This window comes from Echeneis naucrates, chromosome 5, assembly GCF_900963305.1.
Source record: "Echeneis naucrates chromosome 5, fEcheNa1.1, whole genome shotgun sequence".
NCBI classification, from domain to species: domain Eukaryota; kingdom Metazoa; phylum Chordata; class Actinopteri; order Carangiformes; family Echeneidae; genus Echeneis; species Echeneis naucrates.
Window position 1 is genome coordinate 23176995 of NC_042515.1, and position 25199 is coordinate 23202193.

Sequence of the window (25199 nt, forward strand, 5' to 3'; positions counted from 1 at the left end):
TTGGACAAGATTTTGCTTGTCATTTGATTAGTGATGTTTTCCTGTTTTCATGAGTCTGAGAACCCAAAAAGCTAAAAGCATAGACTCTTGTAGGATGTCCAGAAAGATACAGAACCTGGGTCTGTCCCAGACCTTATAATTATCTTCCACATAAGAAGCAATTCAGCAATTCAATGTCCAAATGACCTGTTCCATCATGTTACGATGAGGATGTCAAAAACAGTAACAAGTTTAGGGTTTACTGCTCATTACAAGTTTCTTTGAAGATAGAGAAAACAAGCTGTGTGCCTCTGTCACACAGAATGAAATCTGAAACATCCCATCTGGTGATCACACTCTTCTACTGCTCTGTGTAACAAACATATGTGCGATGTCCTGTGTGTCTTGACACCTTCCTATCAGAACCAGCTTGAACATCTTTAGCAGCATGAGCAACAGCAGCTTTTCTGTTGGATTGGAGCTTAGAGACCATAGTAGGACCACTTTAGTTAGGTCTTGGCCACTGCAGTTGCACTGAGTTGTTAAGACATCACAGCTTGGTCCTCGTCAAAGTCTTTTACATCCTCACTCTCGTCCATTTTTTCTGCTCCGTCACATCAGGATATGACATCTGCTGCCCTAATATACCCCACAAACCGATTGGTATCCATGGTAAGCTCCCATGGCATTCATCTGTCAGTGACCATATTGTTCTAAATGAAAATGTCCCAGGCATCATCAGTTTACGTCTGTCTCTCCCACTCCTTACAGAGATGAATTACAGTTGTGGGTTGTCAGTGTTCATCTATGCTATTTTTAAGAGCTTTTGGCAGAAGTGACTGACATACTGAACAAAAAGTTCCAGCATGATATCGTGTTCGGTTTCTGCTGGCCAGAGGCAGCACTGTTACAGAGCAAGAGTTTAAATGTGGCAGTTGTTTAAGTAGTTGTGGTGCTTAAATAACAAATAGTTTGTAAACGATGAGAGAGCATGCGAGAATTTGAGCCATGACTCAGAGGGTTGGTGGTTGTCAGATGAAACATGAGGCCTTCAGGCTAATAGATGCATATATTCAGCAGTGGCAGCACGGCAGCATAGTGGTTAGTGCTGTCACAATAAGGGTGTTGTGGGTTTGGTTCCCGGCCTGGGGAACTCAGTGTGTTCTCCCCCCTGCCTGTGTGGGTTTCCTCCAGGTACTCTGGTTTCTTCCTACCGTCCAAAGACATCATGTTTGGGTTAATTGCTGACTCTCAATTGGCTGTAGGTCTGAGTGTGACTGTGAGTGGTTGTGTGTTGGCCAACACACAGAGACAGACAGAGACCAACAACCACTCACACTCAGACCTACAGACAGTTTAGAATCACCAGTTAACCCAAACATGATGTGTTTGGATGGTGGGAGGAAACCCACGCAGGTACATGAAAAGGGAGAACATGAAAACTTCATACCGAACCCACAACACACACACACACAATTGTGGGGCGACAGCGCTAACTACTACACCGCCATGCTGCCCACATAGGTTTTTGTCTGTCCTATAAAATTCTAACTAAAACACACGTGATGCCAAGCTCATCTTTTATTACTGTCATGTACTTCATCTTCAAGCTTTCTTTTATCCTAATGCTCTTTGTTTTATCTTCACCTTCTTCTGTTATAACTCTTTCTTTCCACATTCTTGCATCTTATTGCATCTTATTGCATTTATTTTATCTAACTAACTGCACCCTGCATTGTAATTTCAGTCCTTCTGGTCTTAATCTGTTGTTGCTGGGTTCCTGTATCACCCGTGATATTGTTTCGACAGTCCTTCTCTTATGGTTTATGCAATTGTGACTGGTTTTTACTTTGTTTTGTGAAGCACTTTGTAAACTGCTGTTTTTAAAGGTGCTATATAAACTTAAAGTTATTATTGTTATTATTATAACCTCCCAACACAGAGAAAATCTATGATCACAGAGTAAATACTAACTCTACAGTGTGTGCATATATTTGCGATATATAGATCTTAGAAAGGAGCATATCCTGAGTTCAAAGATGCTGGTTTAGTGACCGCTGCGAGACCCCTGGGAAATTATACACCAACATTGTGGGGAATTAACTTAAACACCATGTTAAAAATGGCTGGTGCCTCGTCACCTTTGTAATGTAAACGTGTTTAGGTTGTCTTCGGAGCTGTGTGTGTCTCTGTGTGTGAGGCTGAGCCTGTTAGTGACTGATCTGAACAGTGTGGGTGCACCCAGCACGCCCATCCCACACCTCATGTAACCTGATACTGTCAATGACTCTAATCCTTACTTCATTATGTGCCTTATCTATCGAATCAAATGTTATTCATGCGGTGTCTGTAAGATGCCCGCATGCAACATATGCAGTCATTGATGCAGCCGGCTGTTTTACTAAATGGAACTGGGGTTTCAGCTTGGTTAGATGCAAAAACTTTTGTCCAGGTTGCAAGGTAACCAGAGTGGCGGTTTGTAAAGCATCAAGAAGAGCAAACATGGGTCACTCACTGTTCTTAAATAGGTGTTTCTGGGGCCTTCTGGGGGCTGAGTGATCACCATATGGACATACTGAGCCCTGAGCAGGATATTACGGTTACATAACAGCATAAAATGGGCCTGAAAAATTATTCTTAAAAAGGTGCAGCTGACATGCGGCCAATATGGCCATGTGTTTCGTACAGAAAATAGTGATCACACATGGTCCAAATGACTTGTTCACCTTTAAACCTGAGAGTGGAACCACTGATTCCTTTAGCTCTCAGCAGAAATGGTTTTATGAGCTTTTTTAACAATCAGAGCCAAAATTCATCAGCTTTTACCTCCGATTTGCAGTAATTTAATATCAAATGTAGCAGCTTCTCAATCAACGGTAACTCCTAAGACCTACCAGGCTGTTTAAAGATGTTTTTCCACAAATTAACATGTATATTCTGGATCGGATCAATGTGACTTTATCTCTTGGTTATGTACCATAGATTGCAGTCATTACACCCCTCATAAAAAATGTATTTTGATCCAGATGTTTTGGCAAGCAGCTCGGTGGCATGGTTAGTGCTGTCCCACAGTAAGGTCACGGGCTCGGTTCCCGGCCTGGAGCCTTTCTGTGTGGAGTTTGCATTTTCTCCCTGTGTCTGTGCGGGTTTCCTCCAGGTACTCCAGTTTCCTCCCACCATCCAAAGACATCATGTTTGGGTTAACTGGTGACTCTAAACTGTCTGTAGGTCTGAGTGTGAGTGGTTGTTGGTCTCTGTCTGTCTCTGTGTGTTGGCCCTGTGATGGACTGGTGAGCTGTCCAGGGTGACCCCGCCCTCACCCGGAGTGAGGGATTGGCTCCAGCACCCCCCATGACCGAGAAAAAGAAAAGCAGTAGAAGATGGATAAATGAATGTTTTGGCTATAGACCCACATCTAACCTCCCTTTCATCTCCAAAATTCTTGAAAAGGCAGTTGCAAGCCAAACGTGTGAACATCTGCATAGGAATGGCGTGTTTGAAGAGTTTCAGCCAGGTTTTAGAGGACATCACAGCACAGCAACGGTGCTGGTTAAAGTTACCAACAACATTCTAATGGCTTCAGACAACAGAGAGGCCTCCATACTTGTCCTGTTACAGCTCAGTGCTGCTTTTGACACCACCGACCATAATATTCTCTCACAAAGGCTGAAATATGATCACTTTGTTCATATTAACGACTCGTCCTCACAGACCTTAGTTAATCATCGAGTTCCACAGGATTCCATGACCAATCCTTTTCACTCTATATATGCCCCCCTCCCCAAGAGTGTTGTGCTACTTTCTAATACGGAGCCCTTACAGTGCTCAGTCGGCCGTGAAGAACTGGCGCTGCTCAGATGACATAACTCAACATTTTGTGAGACTTTTTTTTTTTTTTAACAATATAAACTGATTATGTAAAATTGCACAAATATGCAGATGAAATGTTGAAATATGTATGCTTGTTGACCATCTATGCTTTTGAACATGTTGACTGTTGACTTGGTCTTTCTGCCTTTTTTTCCTAACCTTTTCAATAATAGGACAGTCTGCCCACAGTCTGCCCATCTCTAATGGAGGGAACCCAGAAAGCTTGGCTTTGTAAAGGTTTGGTGGAATGTTTTTCTTCTTTTGAGTGCTGGCAGTGTGACACAGTGCCTATGAGTGGCAGACACCAAATACTGTTGATAATTTAAAAACAAAAACTTCTGATAGAGGGCAGCACGGTGGCATCGGTTAGCGCTGTTGCCTCACAACAAAACCCGGAAACAGATAAGCGGTAGAAGATGAATGAATGAACATCTGCTAGATCAGTCACCACCCAAACAGAACACAGAGCTTAACGTCACAAAACAAGTAGTTAAATCCGTATAAAAAGTAGGTTGCCTTTATTAGAAGCTGGGAAACCAAAACATTATCAACATCATCGTTGTTAATACTTTTTTGTAAGACCACAATATTGCCATTGCATTTACCGGCATCATCATCTTCATCTTCTTCCACAACATGCAAAAGGTTCAAGAGTTCAGCGTTCCTTTTCCACACTAGTGACAAAAGCTTCTCCACTTGGTCTTCTGTAAGAATCACAACTTGGCTTACATTTTTACATTGCCAGTACAACTGAAGGTAAATAGAAAAGAAACATCAAAAACATTACAACAGAAGAATTTGTACAATGGATGAAAAAGGAGAAATTCATAGCCTTATGCCATGTGCCTCCTGCGGGATGATAGAGAGGAACCTCATTCAAGCCCTCAGTGCTGTGAACTACAAGACATTATCTGATCCTACTGCAAACAGAGCTCTCAGAGCTTTTACATTGGTATAAACAACATTTTTCCCCCTATTCTTTTTTAAATTTGTATCCAATCATCTTAAAATGACATTAAGGACTGGGTGCCAATTTAGGACCTGAATATAGAAAAACACACTAACCTGCTAATGACAGTAAAACAATCAAATGTGCTTCTGAACCTGGGACTAGGTTCGAGTGTGTCCTGTACACATCCAGGACTGATTTCTGTTGCAGTCTTGGGACCGATCAGAAATTCTCCTGACCACCGCCTAATAAATGAGGTTTAGTTCCCAAGATCATAATAGCAACGTTTTTTTGTCTTTTTTTTTTTCTTTGACATCAAACACTACTTATCGCAAAAAAGGACAATCTCACAAGTGCTGCACCTGATCACCGAGTCACTAGTTTTGAGATCGTTTATGGCTTTGGATGGTCTGCTGATCATACAGATTGTTGACTTGTTCTAAGCCTAATTTGCTGCTTGGAGCATAGACCTAAAACACGAGGACAGATTACATTCTCAGGCCTCCAGTGATAATATCAGAGCCACTACTCAAACTCAACTCAATGAAAATTAAGGCATTAATAGACAAATGAATGCCAGATATATACTGAGCTGCACTTCACCATTTCAATCCCTTCTTAGCATCAGTACTTTTTTCTTGATTTAAAAATGTATCAGCTTGTCAAATACTAATGTGAGCAACGAAAAGCTCTAAGTAACAAATGGACATGGATACCAACAGTAACCATTAAGCTGATGGGATAGGCGTAAATCAGGGAGGGATGGTTTGTCCAACCATCAGGCAGAACAGATTGGATAGGGTCGACTGTTTTCTTTAAAATCATGATACATTTTATTTCTTTTCTTAAAAAACAAACATTACAAAAAAAATCTGAATAGAGAATTAGAACAATGAACCATCAGGAGAAAAAAAAAAAAAAAAAAGAACAAAACATTCATTTTTTTTAACCCTCAAAATGAAAGAAAAAAAAAAAAAAAAAGAGGGGGGGGCAGAAAAAAAGGAGAAGGAATATCTCACATTCCTCAAAAAAAAAACAAAAAAACAAAACAAAAAATCCCCAAAAAACTGAAAGGTTTGGGGGTGCCTGGCACAACAGGTTGAATATTGAGAAGATGCTATAGCCATGCAGAGTGGGGAGATACTTGTATCCCGTAAAGGGTGGGTGGAGGAAGGGGTTGGTTGCTTCACACAGCATGGAGCTTCATTAGAAAAGCCCAACTTATAATAGAAACTGTTTCACATAGGCAGCCAATGTGCTGAGAGAAAGAAAAGCCACGCCCTCTTACAGGAAGTACCCCACAGGCATCCCAAGTATACAAGTACATAAAAACACACACACACACACACACACACACACACACACTCACACCTGTTGGCTTGAAATGCATGACAGTGGCAGTCTGGCATGTAACAGACAGAGGGTGGTGAACCCACCGCTCTGCCAGTGACATCTCAAACTGTTCTGATCTAAGAAGCAGCAGCTACAAGTGGAATACTTTCCAATATAATGCCTTTACTTCATTTTCCACACAGTCACACAAGAAGTCAGGGCAAGAATAGAATCTGAGAGGTTTGTGAGATGTTTAAAACTAAAAATTAAAAGATGCTGCTTCAACTTGCAAACTGTTTCAAAGCTTTAAAAAAAAACAAACAAAACACATCGACAACAAGTACAAATGAACAAACAAAGCCCTGTCAAACCACACTCCTGGTTTAAAAGCACGTGCTGCAGAGTGTAAAGGCCTCAGCACGTGCTGACTTAACATCGCTTTGTGAATACAGCGCTTTAGTTACTTACACTGGGAGGTTATGTATCCCAGCAATTGCAGATATTAGCTTGATCAGATATCAAGTAAACAGGGCCAAAATTGTGAGGCCTCGAATGTCAAAATACAAAAACAAAACAACGAAAAACCCATTAACAAGAGTGAACTTGTCTGTTCACACTCAGGACGGATTCTCACCGGCAGTGAGTTCATGGAAATGCAGAAACATTTAGGAAATGAAGACAATAGGGAGGTTGAAGCTGGAAGTAAAAACTCCTTATGATCACATGAGCACAATGTTTAAATGAGGGAGAGGAGGGAGGAGAAGAAAAAGCATATCAAGTCCAAGCCATTGAGCCAGGCCACCAGGAGGGGGGAAAAAAAAAAACCCAAACAAAATAAGAAAACAAAAACACCTCTAAACGCAAACAAAAGAAAACAAAAACAGAGAGGAGACAGAGAGAGACAAGGAGGATGGGCTTCAAACAGGTACCATCTTCTAGTCTTCTCCAGAAGGTGCCTCCTCTTCTGAGCCGTCTTCCTCTTCTTCATCTTCCTCTTCCTCTTCCTCTACTCCTGCAGCCTCCTTTGTCGTCTTGGGGGCAGGGGATGACTCTTTCTTCTCTGCCTCCTCCTCTTCCTCCTCCAGGGGACTCTCAGGGTCTTCCTCTTCCTCCTCTTTGGGTGAGCTCTTCTCAAGGGCCTTGGTGCTGGGGCGCCCTTTCCCCTTTCCTTTCATTGGGCTGGGGGTCACTGGGGTAAAAAGAAAAACATACTCAACTTAGTAATCAGTACTACTGATAAATTAAAGCTGTAGTGTTGCACTTTTACATATGAATGCAGGTTCCTGAGAAACAAGTCAAACACGTTGATATCACACTACTAAGTCTTTGTGCTATTCAACCAGCATCCTTATATTTGACAAATACAATATGACTTGATAGGGTTAGAGCCCATGTAAAAACAGAGATGGAGCCGCACAAGTAGAAAGTTCCAACAAGTGTCAGAGGCTCGAAATTCCATTAAGACTCAATGACAACATCTTAACATCAATTTCAAGACAACTCAAAGCAATAAAATATACTGTGATTCCAAGAAACTGGTATGAGGAAGAAAAAATCAATAACTGGAAATGTACTTGATTCCTTTTTTGGGAACGATTTAGCTTCAAAAATTGCTTTGAAGTTGTATCTGACAACCAGAGTGGTGATGAAGCAGACCACAGTTACCTGGACGAAAATTAAAGAACTCTAAGGATTCCAACTCTGACATTAGTTTGCAAAGCTTCCAATCAGCTGCTAGTCATGACTGAGAAATACACCTTTTAAAGGAGGAAGCGGGGCAGTAAGTCAGTATCCCCGCCACACTGTCAATATATCATTATTTCTCTAAAGTGGATAAAAACATGAAATAAAAAGCATTGGAGACCATGGAGTGTGGAGGCAGAGAAAGATTATTAGCTTAACATAAGCACAAAGTCCAGAGACGAGGGAAACGGCAATTCGCGGTAATTGGCGAACAGCTTTTTAAATTTACACTCAAACAGATATTGAACGGTGGAACTCCGTTTCCTCACTGTCTAGTCATGACAAGCAACGAGCCGGGGCATCCTGTAATATTACAAGGAGGATAAAAATGGTGTTTGTGGAGAAGTGGTTATGCAAAATAACCTGACGCTGAAAAAGAAAAACTACTCTAAAATGAATTTAACTGGAATGATAATTAATTAATATATGTAACTAGTTTATAAAATGGAACAGTGTAATGAACTTAAATTGGAAGCGTAGTCGTAAAGGAGGTGGAAAAGTGGAACTAAACAGAATAACTAGGATCCTTGTATTTACTTGACAAGTTTCAAATATAAATGAGCATGTGGTGCATTCAAGCATACAAGACTGAGTAAGCCTCTCAGCTCCAGGTCAAGATCTCTGTATTTAGCAGGATAGTTGAGTTTTAAATCTCCAGCCTGTGGCCACTTTGCTTCACTCAGCTCAGGTACTGATGCTTTTTACATTAATTAGTGAGTTTGTCAGAGCTGCAGAGAGTATTGTGTTATCAATATGAATGTTATAAATAGGTTCAATGAAGCACCAGAAGGGATGGCTGCATTAGTGTTTTCAGAATCTAAGAGTGCACATTCAAAATGTGGGGAAACAACACGCAGCTGTCAGTTGGGTGAGTGTGTTGTTTACAGTGCATGTGAAGACAACAGGTGCCAAAGGGAGCAACCACAGCGACAGAACGAAGGAGCAGCTAAAGCAGCTGGGGTGTGGTGGAAAAACTGTGAATACGAAAAAAAAATGTGTAGCGCTCCTGAGAGGAAGTATTAGAGGTGGAAACAAAAACCCAAAACAAAACAGAGCAATTTTTTGGAGCAGCAGGAAGTCATGAAACTGTGACATCTTTTTGACCAAAATCGTGGCTCATTGTCTTAGATCTGAGTGTAATTTCTTTCAATGCCTGAGGAGGGAGACAATAGCTCCACACTTGGGGGGAGGGGTGGGGGGGAGAATAACATTAAATGCTTCTAAATAGCAAAGATGGGAGAAATTTGTTGGCACACTGATTTCACGGTAACCTGAACATTTAGAAGCCAGTTGTGATTCTTGTGACAAAGGTTCGGTTGAATTCATTTTAATTCAGCTCTCAACCACATTTACCATAAAAAAAAACATCATTTTCTGCAGCAACTTTAATAAGGTTCACTGATATTTTGCTGATAATGTGAACAAATTCAGGTAAAATAGAAAGTAGGTGTAGGAACTGTGAGGTTCCTCCTACAGAACTGGACATCTCACCAGTAGCCTTTAGTCGGGGTTTGGGGCTTTTCTTCTCTTTCTTGTCCGTCCGTCCCCGTCGAATCACCTTCTTGCTTCTCTTCTTGGAGTGACCATAATCACTGTCATCGTCATCCTCCACCATGAAGTCCTCGTCGCTGCCAGACTCATCAGCTGTGCACAAAAGAGAGATATGCAGTCTTTTTTAAAAAACAAACAAAAAAACCCAAAAAGATCCAACAGTCCAAAATTCGGTGGTTGTTATTAACTAAGGTGATAATGAACCTGTGGCATTAAGAATACAGAGCAATTTCAGATAAAAATGTCATGTTTCTTACTAAGTGTGAACAATTTTGCCTGACAGCTTGGATTGCTCAGCAGCACTGCCTCACCAGTTAAATGTCGTAGCATCCACTCGATAACCTTATTGAGAAGATGAGCAGCTTAACTTTTGTGATTCATTGATCTTTACGTTAAAATTAAGTAGTCTTAATGGTCTTATACCTTCATTTCATCTATTCACCATCAGGGGGTGACTCCACTGGTCGTAAAAAAAAAAAAAAAAAAAAAAAAAAGATTTTTTTTAAGTGTATGTAAAAATGCTCACTTTATTTATTCACTCAAATTAATTCATGTTCTCACTCTCCAGTTTCAAATCTTCATTGCAACATGTTAATTTTTTTTAATGATGGATACAATCAGGATAGAGAGCAAGTTGGGCCCAGCACTCACCCCTCAGCTCCACCTCCTCCAAACATGGTTTCTATTGTTTTCAAAAGCCAAGATGCCAAATTACAAACTGATGGCTAACCCACACCCAAAGAACAATACAGCACATCCCTTTAATGAACAGACCTGACAACCATGTCAGAAAGCACCCTTTGACAAATATTGATACTGTCCACCTGGACTTTTTGCTTATTGCGACCAGAAAGTGTCCTGTGACTAAGTGCTTTTGCCCGTTTTTCCAGAACACTTAGAACCTTCGATATCCAGCAGTCTACCGTATGTCGAAAGAATATATTAACGTTATCAACGAAGAAACAACTTCCGGCAACGGCACGAGTGGAATTCTTTTAATGACCCTATAATGGCTGTGAAGAGCAACCTCTCAACTGTCAGAAACTGCTGGCATTTCTCTTCAAGAGAAAACATTCGCGAACCTATGGTAATTCGAAGTGCGGTGGCCGCTTTTTCTCAACTTTTCCTTATATTATCCAGCATGTACCTGTGAGTGGCTGGTACACAGGAACAAAGTATACTTCTGGTGTAATGACTGACAACCTGCTGTTGTGTATCAAATCAAATCAGATTTATTTGTATAGCGCCAAATCATAAAGTTACATCAAGGCACTTTACATGAAGAGCAGGTCTAGACCAAACTCTTTATAAAATAATTTAAAGAGACCCAACAGATCCCCCGATGAGCAAGCACTTGGCGACAGTGGCAAGGAAAAACTTCCTTTAAGAGGCAGAAACCTCGAGCAGAACCAGGCTTGGGGGGGGCGGCCATCTGCGTATCTTTATTTGTAGTGTTGCTGTGTGCAATGTAGAGATACACGCAAAGATGCATACGGTCCATGTAGGATTCCTCTTGGTCTTCATGCTCCTCGTCCTCGCTGCCTCCATCACCCAGCAGGATCTCCCTCTGTTTGGACACAGCTTTGGAGGCTGCCTGGCGCACTGTACGCTTTCGACTCACTTCCCTCTCGTCATCACTGTCATCTACATGACAGACACAGTCACAAGACACACGAACACAATTTTATAACTGTGTGTTCACTATGTTGGTGGCATTGTCTAATTCCTGCAGGACAATGCTTTTCTTTAACTAATCAATTTTCTCCAAATGGTGACAACGGTCTGTCAGTCACTGACAGAGGACTCCCATCCAAATTCTTAATGAATCAGTTTAATTATATGAGGAGTCGCGCTTTTCAGACTGTTTCACATAATTATAAAAGAATGGCTGATTTACAACAAATAACTATTATTTCTTTTCACTGGTGAGAAATGTCCATCACATGTTCTGGAGCTGGAGGTGAAATCTCATTTTGTTCAACTAACCACCCCAAATCCAAAGATGAAATTTCAAAATGGAAGAAAGCATTTTATTTCAGTGAAAACATTGGAAAAAGGAAAAACTGGGCTTTTAAGTTGAAAATGTGCTTTCGTACTGATTAGTTTCCTTGCTGGCAACTAAATTTCTTTTTGTAATGCCTCACACATCACTCCTTCTAAAGGAAGGTAAAAAAGGCTTTTTACAGATCATTGGATTAGGGAGTCCTTAATACAAATACCAACACAATGTCTCATGAAGAAGCTATAGAGGTTAATAATTAATTTTAATGCTGGTGAGGTCAGGGGGTTTTGAATCCTGTTGGTATTTAAGGGCAGAGATGTATGTTTAAAGAGGATATTGTTTAGATGATTATTACTGGATCAAAAAAGTTGAGCAGCATCAAATTTCTCTGCTCTGCTCTGAAGATGACAGTGATTGACTGATGGGCTGATCCAACATGCCTTTTGCTCATTCATAAATCAGAGCTGCCAATCACTATTTCGGACGAACAACTCAATCATTCCCAATGAGGAAGGAAGAACAGCCGTCAGCCACTAAGCTCAAATTAACTCAGAACGCAATTACATGTTTATATGTCAACAGATCAGTGTAAAAGGATGCTGACTGGACCTTGAGATTTGGGGCCTGCTTGGGCATAGCCATTATAAAATCCACAGGTCTACCACCTTAGTTAATTAATACACTTGATGTATCTGGCGTGTTCAAGATGAGATGAAGTAAATCACTACACTGTGAAGTGTAGTACAGTGTACTACAATGTAAAGTACAAACTGTCTCATTACCAGTTTAAGCTGACGACAAGAAGCTTGCTTTTCTCTCCTCCTGTGATTGTCTCAATCTCCCAGCTGCTGTTTGAACTTTGAATTATGTTCTAGTATCGAAACATGCACCATACACTGCATACACTGTAGACATGTTCCACAGTGCACACAAAGCATCAACATATTTTACGGGGAATTCATCTTTACTTCAGGCAAAACCCTGTCAAAACGTCGAAAGGGCGAAAGTGATTGTTACCTGCAGCCCGTTTTCTCTTTGGCCCCCTCTTGCTTGGTTTCTCCACCTTGGCTTTCTTTCCCTTTTTCCCCCTTTTTTCTTCATAGTCGCTTCCTCCATCTTCATCCTCCTCCTCTCCGAAGTCATTATCTTCATCATCACTGCCAAAGTCATCTTGAGTAACATAACAGAGTGAAGAGAGTAAGCTGACATTCAAGTGATCAGAGCTGAGCAGAGATGTTTTCACAAAGCTAAAAGCACTAAGGAAATGTTCATACAGCAAGCCCAACTGGCATGAACAAGATCTTCCCCCCAAAGCATCCTAGATCTGATTGATTAACGACAGTGTGGGTGGCACAAATCTTTCTTTCACTTTCTTATGTGGTCCCAAATCAGATACAGATCAGATTTTTTGAAAAGTGAACTCTGAACAGCCATGCAATCCATTTTTAAATTCAACGCGCTTTTTACACAACTAGATCCTCATAATTGTGTGGAGGCGAGAGAAGCAAAACTAAAACAAACATGGCAGACAGCGATAGATGTAAAAGGCAGAGGGACAGTGAAATTATAGACTTATTAAAAGTGCTGCATCTGGCTTCTTTTTGTTCTTCTGAACATGTGGATCAGGGCCATAATCTGTTCACATTCAATCCAAGTTGTAAAAAGTTAATGTGAACAGTTGGAATAGGGATAACAGGAATATAGACTCCCTTACCTGCTGAATCGTTTTTGGATTTGGAGAGCTTGTCATCAGAATCCTCACTGGAGAAAAAAAAAAACAAAACAAACAAAACAGCAACAAAAAAAACAACCCACATATTAAATCTTGGGTAGTGTGGAAGAGCAAGATCAAAGCATAGATTTTAATCAACATTTTTTTGGTAAACAAAACCAACCAAACAAGTAGTCGGGGGAGGTGGGTGGTAGGGGTGGTTGAATCAAAAACTGGTCCAAGATTACTATATATATATATATATATATATACATATATAAGCTCTTCAGTACCAAAGTTGCACTTATTTTCTGTTTCCACTGACTTTTAAATATGTTTACTTTCTTTCCAACCTAGTAAACTAAACAAATTAATAAAGTTCATTCTTTGAAATGTGACATGCAGATTTTTAATTACAGGAGAAGTTAAAGGAACTTTTGTTGACTGCCAAATTATAAAACGCAAATACCACAAATGTGACATGCTGTTTACTTGGCATATATATGGCAGCTATGCCATCCATGAGCTATGTTGCAGAGTAGCTAATGTTTTCTTTCTACCAAAACCAAGCAGGTACAATTGGGATGTTGAACCAATAGTAATAACTGCCACTGGGTCTGCATGTCTGTTCCTACTGAGGTCAAACACAACTGCGAGGAGCAGATACAGGTTGTTGCTCCTGTAACAGTGTCAGATCTTCTGACTTTTAATTAGCAACTGTGTGTTTTTAACATCTAATAATGTTTCTGGTGTAACAGCGACATAGTGGGCCAGTGACAGACATGTCTACTAGTGCTCTGAAAGCCCTTATGACAAGAGAAAAGAGAGAAGAACAATGAGCAGATGAAAACGTGTCTACTGCAGAGACTGCTTTCAGGTCCTTTATGTGTTTTTTTAGATGGTTGATCAGAGTCAGTGTAGGACTGGGTGATAAATCAATTTTATCGATTTCATTCAAATTTGTAGTTAGTGACATTTTCAGTTCATGAAAATCTGTTTTCTCTTTAACTTTCACCAGAGATGCTCGCCTTGGGCTCCCGTAGTTCAGAGTGGACTGAGCTTGGCTAACGTGAGATGCATTTATGTACAGCAGCTCCACTTGGAGAAAGATGGCACCCAACTCAATCATGATTAGAGAGAAAATTACACATGGCTCAGCATATGGCTCATCTCCTCTCTACCTCATGAAGGCTTGCCTTCAACCAGGACTAGACCTTCTCACTCTCTATCCCCCGCCCTCCCTTCTGTTCTTACAGAGGTTGCAGTGCTCTTCACTACTAGACCCTCAAGGCCAAATCTGTATACTTCTTTTTGTTTCTTTTACATGTTCTAAATAAAATAAATATAAATACATAGAAATTATTTGTGATTGACCATTCTTGTCAGGTTGGAGATATTCATCATCATCATTAATGCATTTTGTTTGTTTTTCCTTATAGCTAGGAAAAAAAATTCCAAGTTTCTAAGGCAGATAACAACAGTTATTTTAATGGAAACAATGACTAGAAAGATTAAAACCTGGTCAAGTAGCACCTGTTTGGTCAAGCAGTTTGTGTGCATGTCATGTAATTGCAGTGTCCAAAGTTTGAATCTGGCCAATGGACCTATGCAGCAGGTCATTCTTTTCTCTCTCCCTATTCCCTGACAGCTTCTCTGGTTATTACTGGCGTAAACCCCCCCCTCAAAAAAACAAACAAACAAACAAAAAAACAAAAACAAACAAACAAACAAAAAAAACATTGAAAAAGATTAAAACTTTGGCTTCAACCTGGGCTGCTAACCAGCTAGCCCAGACTCAAGGTGAAATATGTCAGATGAGGATAATTGGTGAATAATATCACATTTATAAAGACTTATTTCTCGGCCAGGGAAACAGAAGACAAAACAAATTACCTATGACCTTAAAGCATTGGCTTCTATGTTCTAGACCGTAATGTTGTAATGTTCACTGACACACACACAGGCATATATATATATATATATATATATATATATATATATATAGAAAAGGAACAGAGAATGTTGAAGCAAATTAGATTTTTGCTCTGTACAATTTACAAGCAACAACAAATGATTTACACTCAGTCAAATGTTTAAGATCTCAGATCTCGTTCCATGTTTCAGAGGCTCAGGAATAAAGGTTTTAAGCATCAAGTTTCAGGAGGTCATTTTCTAGCAGTGCTGAAATATTTTAAGTGTCTTGGCTCTGAATGGGTTAAAAAGGTGGCACTACAATGTCATCAGCCAAATTATCACTAATATAACAGGGTAAATGTACTAAAGTAAACTGTAACACAGAAGTACAACTCTCACCTGTCATCCTGTGAGTTCTTTGAGCGCTTGTGCTTGGGCTCACGGGGGGCTGTGCGAACCTTCTTCGGCTTATCGTCACCATACTCCTCATCTACAGACAAAGAGAAAGATCTGTCTTCCACACACAAGGATATATCCACTCATTTCTCAATAACTCTTTGCTTTTTAACCGTGATTTCAATTACAGTGGAAGTGGTGCATAAAAAAGGGTACAATATTTGTCCCAAGACAATGATGCTGTATTTACTCCATGTTATGTACAAGACAAACTGAAGTCTTGCTTACAAGCCCTTTGGTGTCTTCACACTAAATCACTGGGATCATTGTGAAATGAACAAACTTGCCCAATTACAGATACTACTGATCCTTCAACTAAACATAAAACATAAAAAATTAAAGTGTTACTGACTTTGTTTTCTTTGAAGGAGATACAACTACAACTGCCTTGACTAGCCTTCATTTGTAATATTGTGTGCGACTAATCAACAGAGTAAATAATCTGCTTCCTATTCACACCAGCTTGCACATGTTCCGTGTACATGAAGGACCAAGTGATATTCCTTTTCTGGTGTGTTAGTTAGTGTGGCGTAAACTAAAGAGTAAGAGTGGATGTAGCCTCAATTCCAGTATTGCGCCAACATTTCGTGGACCAACATCAATCAGTTATACCATGCCAGGTTAGGGTTAGGGTTAGACTTCAGTTTGCTATATCAATTTCACAGCTATTTTATCCATCAGCAATTTGTCTTTGGATGACTTTCCAGAAGGTGTATGCATACAAAGGGTGCCACGATTCTCTAGATTTTTGAGTCAAAGATTTTAAAAGGTCAGAAAAGACCCTTTCAGCACAGACAGCTATGCCATTATTAAACTAGTCTAGTTTAATCCAGTATCACTGGTTTTACACCATTGTAACAAATACATTTTTTATTCTTTAATAAACGGAAACTTACTTAGAAAGATACCCTACATGGAAGGTACACTGATTAAGTGCTTGAATCCAGGGTTTGTACCACCCAATCAGGCTGCATGTCTGATTCCACAGATACCCCCATAGATAGCGAGTTATTACTTTAGCCTGAACTGAACTTTGTTGGAGTGTAGCTCTAAATGAGGACAGAAGAGTTAAGAGCCTGTGCTAGATGTGCTGTTTTCATGGTTAAAATTACTTCTTAATGATGCCCATGGAGATGTCCTCCCATATTTTCCTCACACATGGTGGCTGTTAGGTATGCGAAACAAAGCTTACAACCATCAGTTTTCTGGTCAACAATGCAAACATTGTTGGTAAAGCTAACAATGAAAAATATTCAAGTTTGGTAAATATGTCTCTTATAGTGGCAGTATTCATAGTGTATTTTAGCTGAAATGTGTCTTCTCTCTTCTGGACACACCTGGGGGACTGGACGTTGAGGGCATGGCTTTATCCTCAATTCCACTTTTGTTTTTGAAGGTCGAAATCATGATTGTGATCCAAATTCAACCAGCATTTCCTCTACATTCATCTGAATTTATTTTCTTTTCTATTCTTTAATTGTCGCAAATAAACCACTGCCGCATTTCTCCACCTTCACAGCACAGCCTGGTGATGGGGGGGGGGGGTCCTATTGGAGCTAATACAATGTTAATTACTTGTGAGAGCACAGCCTTGAAAGTGACATGCCAGGCACCAGGTCAGAGTCAGAGGAGCGTCGTTCTTGAAAATTGGGAAGCGACTTACTGGAGAAAAGGTAGACTTATTAGCTTAAGATAACTCATAATAGATTTTATAAGTTGAATACATTCACAAAGTATTCATGGCCAGCTAACATACGGGTAACTTAAGTTAACTGGGCCCGGTGCCAACTCGGTGACGCTATCGTGGGTAAACTAATTGATAGCATAAAGTTAATATCTACATGCCATGATGTATTAACTGCAGACTGCATTTTCAGATGAACTGGGGATCACCTTGCCGCATGTATGCTGCCAAGCATCAATGGGCCACCTCTGGGAAAATGTCCCTGAAACAGAGCCTCGGAGCTCTTCGATAAAAAGCGAAGAAAAAGTCAGTGTTCTGAGCCTGGGTTCAAATTTTGCCACTGATTCTACAACCCCATCTAGTTGTTAAAGAGATTATTATTTGTTATTTTAATTTATTTAATGTTATTGTTTTATTTTTTTTTTTTACATTCAGCCTTTATCTGACATTGCATGGCTGTGGTGTAAGGGAAAAAGCCATAAAAGTTAGTGTAATTTGTTTACACCACCATGCCCCCACTGCTGAAAAAAATCCTGGAGGAAACACTCAACTTAAAAATGAGATTGTGACACCCCTTAGCCATACAAACACACATGGGCATCAGCGGTTCCCAAAGATTTTTGACTTTCTTTGTAGGACGTGTTTATACCAATGAACAAAATAGTTACACCACAAACCGCAAATAATTGTTCCTAACACTGAAACGTGTTACATGTCTCTTACCTGCATCGTCAGATTCGTTGAATTGTGAGTAATTCACCACTTTCCTGTTCCTGTGAAGAAGCACACACAGACACACACACATACACATAAACATCAAATCACATTTAGGACAAATGGAGTGGCACTTCCCACGTCATATATTGGACAAAAGAATGGGTGCTAGGAGGACGGAGGTACAATATTTACATATCACACCCAGAGATTCAACAAGCAGTGTCAAATCCGTTGTGTGTAAATGTCTGGATTGTAAGATTTGGTTTGAGTGGCCACAAATAGCCTCCAGCTGGGAGAACTGAACTGGACACTGCTCTACCTTCTACAGTTTCCACAGTTAATTTGGCAAAGTGTATGAAGGAAGCCTCAGGTGACAGTAGCCAACTATAGTTCAGGTAACAAACACCTAACGGAGACTGGAGCAATGGTTTAGGTTCAAAACACAGTGGAATCGTCATTCCTCCAAACCTCTTACAAAACCCCCAAAATGCTGTTATTTAGCAGATTCAAAAGAAAACAAAGGGGAAAACAAATATTCTGCCAGCGAAGACAATGATAAACTGGCAGCACCTGCGATCATCTGCAAGATACTAAAGACGTGTATCAGTTTTCTGACCAGGCTGAATACCACACTGCAGGTGAGCAGTGTGCGGTGATGGTGGGAGCGGAAGGAAGAGTTGGGCAGCGGTGCCATAAACAAGCACATTTACAAGTACTCAAATAACAAGAACAGGCACTGACACTCACCAAAGTAAAAGCTTTAGCCTGCAGCCAGTGACATGCGCGCCAGGCTTTGCAAATGCTGCCATTCACTCAATATTAGAGTGAGTGAGGTGCTGGTTTTCCAACTAGCTCAAACCAAATGAGACACAACATGAGGATAGGAGAGTATGCTGAAGCTACTGCTTGGAGCTTTGTTAAAGTAAACAACTAATTTGACTAGTTTCAACAAAAAAAGCTCAGGAGTGATTGAGCTGAACTAGGTGTGCATTCATGAATGTGCAGCAGGTAAGAGGGCCTGAAATAAAATTTTCTACTTAGTACCAGTGGTGTTCCCAATTTCAAAAAGATGCGCTGACCAAAATCTGAGGAACAGCCCATAAAAAATATATGTTATAGAAAAACAATATATTTCACAAGTAATAGTTTGGAGTACAAATCGAGCAACATTTTTTGTTGTAATTTTGATGTAATTTTTCAATTGATACACATTCTCAGTTTGTCATAACTTAATTGTAGTCTTGTGCTCTTTACAACCCTGTTATTTTAACAACTGGCAAAGCCTTTTGATAAGCCCACTGGATTTTGTCTCACACTACTTTGTATATTACTTTTGCTGTTCTTGTGTATCTCTCTTCATTCACTTCATCTCACTAGCTTGCTCTTCACGTGATGTGACAATGAAGCCATGGTAAGGAGTGATTGAAGGCCAATATCAACAAATCTACAACCAAAATTAAAGTAAAACATATCACACTGCTGTTTCATTTGTTAGAATGGTTACTATCAGCTCACATGACCATGTTAATAAATGTTTCACAGGAAGATGCACCAAATACTCCTAAATATATATTAGGGCCGATTGGATAAAATGTTGGGCACTTGACCAAAGTGGTTGAAATTTCAAGCTTAGCAGATTAAGAAAACAGCATGTTAACTGTGTTTCACAGTTAATGCTTCAGTCACAGAATATCAAGTATCTGGAGGTAAGCAAATTTACTGCGCCTACTACTGCATCAGTTACTTCATTACATTTTTAAAAAGGAAAAGGAAAAAACATGTTATACAATGATGATACAGTAAAGAGCATTTCTGGACTACCAGGTGCATATGTATAGGCGATTAATTATTCTAAAAAGGAACTGGGCAATTTTACAAATAAGTATAATCGAAAGTGATAATATTCAGTTTTTGTCAAAATGTTCTAGGGGAGGCAATGTACATGGACAGAAAGGAAACTATCAAACATGCTGTCAAACAATCAAAGATATAGTCAATGTTTTATTATAATTGGTTAGTGTTCCTACACATTTTCCATTTGAAAAATCCATATATTTCTCAGACTCAAATTGCTCATGCTTGATAGATGGTTCAGACACCCGAGAACAAATTGTTTGATGTTTATTATGTAAATAAAAACTAAATAATACAAAACCGTAATAACTGATTCCCTTGGTTCTTTAGGAGCCATGAACAGTAGTGTAGACAAGTGCACCTACAATGCATCAAAGACTGGCGATATTGCACTTCAAAATAAGTGCATTGACTTCAGCTGGATCATTTAGCTACCGGCTAGCAAGCTACCACAACATAACCCAGTGGTTTCCAAAGAAGGGGGTGCGACACGGCTACAGGGCTAAATGCATGAGACATGCTTGGACAGTCAGTGCATTTAGATGCAGCTTGAGAAAACCAAATTATTGGCTTGGTGACCAAGATAATAGTTACTGCAATGACATTAGCTTCAGTTTCTCAGCTATTTATACTTTCAGTTCATGTTAACAAGTCAAGTGAAGGCTAGAATGACTAGTATGAATTCTCACAGTTAATCATTCAGTGTGTTTTGAATTTTGTTATTTGCTGTGTTTGGCCTTGGTTGCACATTGGGTGAAAATTTTTGTGACTCTGGTTGCAGAGCATGTGGTCAGGGGACAACAGTGTTTCTGCCCTTGCAGATGAGTTAGAACAGACCCCTCTCCCATGTTGGAGTTGTTGAATAATTTTACACAAGGTTTGCATTAAGCTTTGATTTCCTATTTTGAATCATTAGCCAATCAGGCTTTGCATTTGGGATTGTTAAGGTATTCCAGTTATTTCCAGTTTTATTTTTTTACAAAAAACAAAAAACAAAAAAAAAAAAAAGGGGGGGGGGGCAATAGTCTGGATATATAAATATTTTTCCATGCATTTTTTCCATACATATCCTGACCTGGAAATTACTAAACTCCAAGTCCATATTTTTCTATAATGCATATATCACCTTGAATGGTTATGTTCAACTGAAACACTCAGAACACTTTATGTTTTTTGTCAAATATTTTGGTGTCACCAAAAAACTCTTGCTTCGAGGATTTGGATCTAGTTTGATTAATCATTCAGACCTTAATCAGCCCCAAGAGACAGACTGATTATCCGACACCAAAAATCATGGGTGTAGGAAGCATTTCAAATGTCTGTAGGACAATTGAATTAGGGGGTGTGGAGATTCTCACCTAGAATATGTTTTAAAGAGTAGATGTCATTTCCTGTATTTGTAAAAGTGTAGATTTAAAGATATTGCAAAGGCAAAAGTACAAAAATTGATTTGATGACTTATGGGAGAGAAAGTATATCAAACCGAAACTTACAGCCAAAAAAACAGACCATTCTATCCTACATTAACTATCAAATGAAAACCTAGGTAACCTAGCATTAGCACAATTTACACACAAGAAGTCCCAGGAATTTATAGTTAGACTACTAGAAGTGCTGGGACTGATAATTTTGATTTAGAGTAAGGAAAGGAAAAAAAAAAAAACCTGAACACTTTTCCACGGCAATATTTGTCCCATCTTAATGCAGCTAAGTGTTAGTGTATGCACAATGAAAATCAGTGTACAGGTACATTGTACATTGTATGTACCTGTGTTTATTTTTTTTGTGCACACAATGTGTGAGAAGCCGCTGATAGCAATGAAAATGTGGTCTAGAGTTTAAATGATTTGGATTTTTCCTAATAAGTGGAACAGATTTGATAAAGCACGGAAACAGTACTATAAAGCACTGAGTAGAGTGATATACTGTTCATCGAGTGGGTGGAACTTGCTCCTCATATAATGGTTACTATGCCTATTCAAAAACATTACACAGAATTTGGCAAGAACAGAATTACTTATCTGATTCTTTGGAATCTATCAACCTACATTCAACTGTTTCCTCATGACAGTTCCTTCATGCACAACAGGGCAACACTCAGTATTTATTCCCCACAGCATGTTCATATGCATAACATGGTCTTCCACACACTGGAGACCTGCATGCACGCTAAACCAAATCCAGACCTGACATACACCTGTAAGGTTAATTAAAAACACAGGCTACACACTCATTCGCTGTAGAGCTCATTCAGACCATTAAAGAGAAGCTGGTGTAGGGTTGTCGTTTTGTGAGATGCGCAAACACTCGGCCAAACAGATTCCTCTTGTTGATGCCATGCAACATTGCACAAAGATAAATTCCGCAGAAATTATCTGTACTCATATGTAAAGTGACTGATGCCATTCAGCTGCTCCCACAGCTCTGAAACGATGAAGAATCAAGTTGCAAAATGTCAATGCAGCCAGTAAGGATTGATAGAGGTGCTGTGTTTTCAGTGTTCAATAAAAACATGGATTTCAGCCTTCGTTTACTTGCTTTTATCTATTCTTTCCTGTGCATTATTACACATACAATGCAACTTCAAATCAATACGATGGATTCTATTTCAATTACCATTTCCATGCATGATTACTATGCTGTTTACTTGAATCTAATTTAAATTATGCGTTCTTCATGATCAGCAATGAGATTGGTTTCCAATTGCTTAAATTAACTGGAGGTGTTGCCTTTGCTTAGTATCCATGCTGGTAATCATGACAGAAAAGCCAAGAGGGTGTCTATGTCATTGTTTCCTGCCCATCGAGGCAACAACACAACTCTAGAGTTTTAAAATCAAAGTGGAGTCAGTCTAATACCCCTCCAGTACCACCACCCCATATATACTGTGACAGTTTATGATCCTTGATGAGGAAAGTTTACATCATGTCTGTGGAGATACTCATTTAGCAGTAGCTGCATTTCCTTCCAATTACTCACAAAATTTTGTCGATGTATATTAACCTTAAATTTGCACTATGGCTGTAAAACTGAATTCAAAGAAGAAGTATGTTGATTTTTCCCACTGTCTTTGTTTTTGAGGTAACTTCAGTAGATCATTTTCATAATTGGACATTGGAGTTGGGTGGTGGTTTTCTCATATAAAGCCAATCTTTCTGCATGTATAATGGACTGAGCATGGCGATAAAAGCTAAAAAATATTTTATTTTAATGTGTAAACTTAAGTCTGATGCTATGTGCTGACATAAGCAAACTTCAATGAATTTCTGATTTTTTCACATGTCAGTGGAGTGGTTGTGCACTTCTAATTCAGACATTTTGTTACATTAGTTTTTTTTTGTCAAGTTATTTTTAATTGCATTCTCCGTCATTTCAATGCAACTTCTTGAAATATGTAAATTAAAACATTGTACACAATTAAAGGCAAGCACTAACATCCTCGATTTAAATACAGGATACAGGCATTTAGGTGCAAATATGCAGCAGGATTTCAGGGAACAACTGTATGATAGATTCCCCTTCTCAAAATGACTTGTAATCAAGTTAAGGGGCATTTAATTTGGATTAAAAGACACATCATGCGTTATAATCACAGTGGGGATCTGGCACTGGGGGGTGTGGTGACTTTTTGTAGCTCTCCGCCTTCTTCTGACATCAGCCAGCAGCGGTAATTTACTGCCAGCGCTGAAAATGTAGATCTGCGCCCCCTGGGTCTGCCGCCCCCCCCACCCTCTACAATGACACTCTCATTGAGTAATACATATATACTGTTGGTCCGAAACAACAACTAAAAACAAACAAAAAAAAAAAAAAAAACATCGCAAATGCAGCGCAATGCGATGTAATGGAGCCTACAGCGCGACGTACCCAGTCTGAGCGGTTAACGCGATCAAATCCCAAGGCCGACCACCACCTCCTCCGGTTTTCCCCCCCTTTTGTAGAGAGGGGAGGGGAAGCATACTAGCGTTTTAGAGCCTTCCCTGGATGAATGGGTAGCCATATTCTCATTCTCAGTTCTAGAAGGAAAAATATTATTAGGCCTGGTTTAAGTGAGCCCTAAGACGTAGCTGGCTAAATCACACCGACTAATTTTCCGCCTGGCCTACATAGCAGCCGACGATGCCCATCGTGGATCCATTTAAAAGCACGACAAACACGACCCAGCGGCGGGCTGTGCGTATCTCCACAAGATATGGCGAACAGTCCACACCGCTGGGATCCATGTTAGAAAAAAAAGCCCCCCCACACACACACACGAGAGGGGAAGCACACACGCACACGTTCCCATTATTTTTTCATGGAAATAAACAAAATTCCCAGCTCGTAGAAACACAACATTGTCGAGGCGTGCATGTTTAACTGCGACGCCTGCCAGCACAGTGTCGTTATTAACTAACGGCGAGCAGAGGACAAATTTAGCACACCTACCTCACTGGTCTTGACATTTTGCAGGAATACTGTAGAGGTTAAGGATGTAAGAAAGGAGGGAGAAGAAAGAGCACAGAAAAAAAAAGAAATAGATTCCCGCTCTGCGAAACACTGAGGGGAGCGAGGTTGGTGCAAAACTCCACCGTCCGAGCTAGCACATGAAAATAAAAGTACGACAGCGGCGTGTCCTCCAAACGCAAATAATCTTATTTTTTTTTACCTTCAGCTACTCAAAATGGTGAATAAAACAAACTGAAACTGCAGCCTATGTGCAACCAAACCCACGGCCTTGAGGGGTGGGTCCGCAACGACAAGCACCGCCCCCGCAGAGCTCTGAGAGGAGCAGCGTGGCGCTTCTCTACCGCCATTGGCCGATTTGAACGATGAATTAAATTCTCGTTGGGCACTTCGGGTGCTCGTTGGAACAATGTTAGCATACAGTGCCCCGCCTCCGATAGCAAGCTCGGTTGAGTTAGCACTGTTAAGAAAACAAAAAGAGGGCCTCAGGTTGGATGCAAACATTCAATTCAGTGAGGGTCCCAAAAGACCACAAAGCAACATTGCAATCATAGATTGCAACGTGCACAAATAAAATGTCTATCTGAGCCAGAGTAATTGAACTTGCAATGTTTTTGCTGGTACTAGAAAAAGACTGCTTCACCTGGCACTGCAGCATGAGGTGAAGGCTGCAAGCACTTGTATCTATGGCATTACAGTTTTACAGTTAATTTCAGTGATAAATTTCCTCCAATAAGAGAGAGAGAAAAGAAAAAGAAAAATCTAAGGAGAATGGCATTTATGACTCTCATGGCAAAATTTCTGTTAATTTATCAGTATATTTTTTTGGCTGCAACTCCCATACTCTCAAACTCATACCTTGACCATGATAACCACCGTGTTCACTCTTGTACTTGTACTTGTACTGTGCTTAATTCTCCTAATTTTACACATTGCTACCAAAAGGTTAACAGGACCTCATAATCATATTGTGATAAATAACTCTTCGCCG

The 25199-nt window shown here is 39.9% G+C and overlaps 1 protein-coding gene across 2 annotated transcripts; it reads right to left on the reverse strand.

The window, feature by feature from the left end:
* Positions 1 to 6944: 6944 nt before the first annotated feature.
* Positions 6945 to 24471, reverse strand: nucks1a (nuclear casein kinase and cyclin-dependent kinase substrate 1a). Of its 2 annotated transcripts, XM_029503131.1 has the most exons (8): positions 24191 to 24471; positions 17915 to 17964; positions 15451 to 15541; positions 13141 to 13187; positions 12444 to 12596; positions 10919 to 11068; positions 9365 to 9517; positions 6945 to 7319 (listed from the first exon to the last, which is right to left on the reverse strand). In XM_029503131.1, the coding sequence occupies exons 1-8, from the start codon at positions 24205 to 24207 to the stop codon at positions 7066 to 7068; spliced, it is 915 nt and encodes a 304-aa protein (XP_029358991.1). In that variant the 5' UTR covers positions 24208 to 24471; the 3' UTR covers positions 6945 to 7065. The 2 variants fall into 2 exon arrangements, with proteins under 2 accessions (XP_029358991.1, XP_029358992.1); XM_029503132.1 differs by lacking the exon at positions 10919 to 11068.
* Positions 24472 to 25199: the final 728 nt, after the last annotated feature.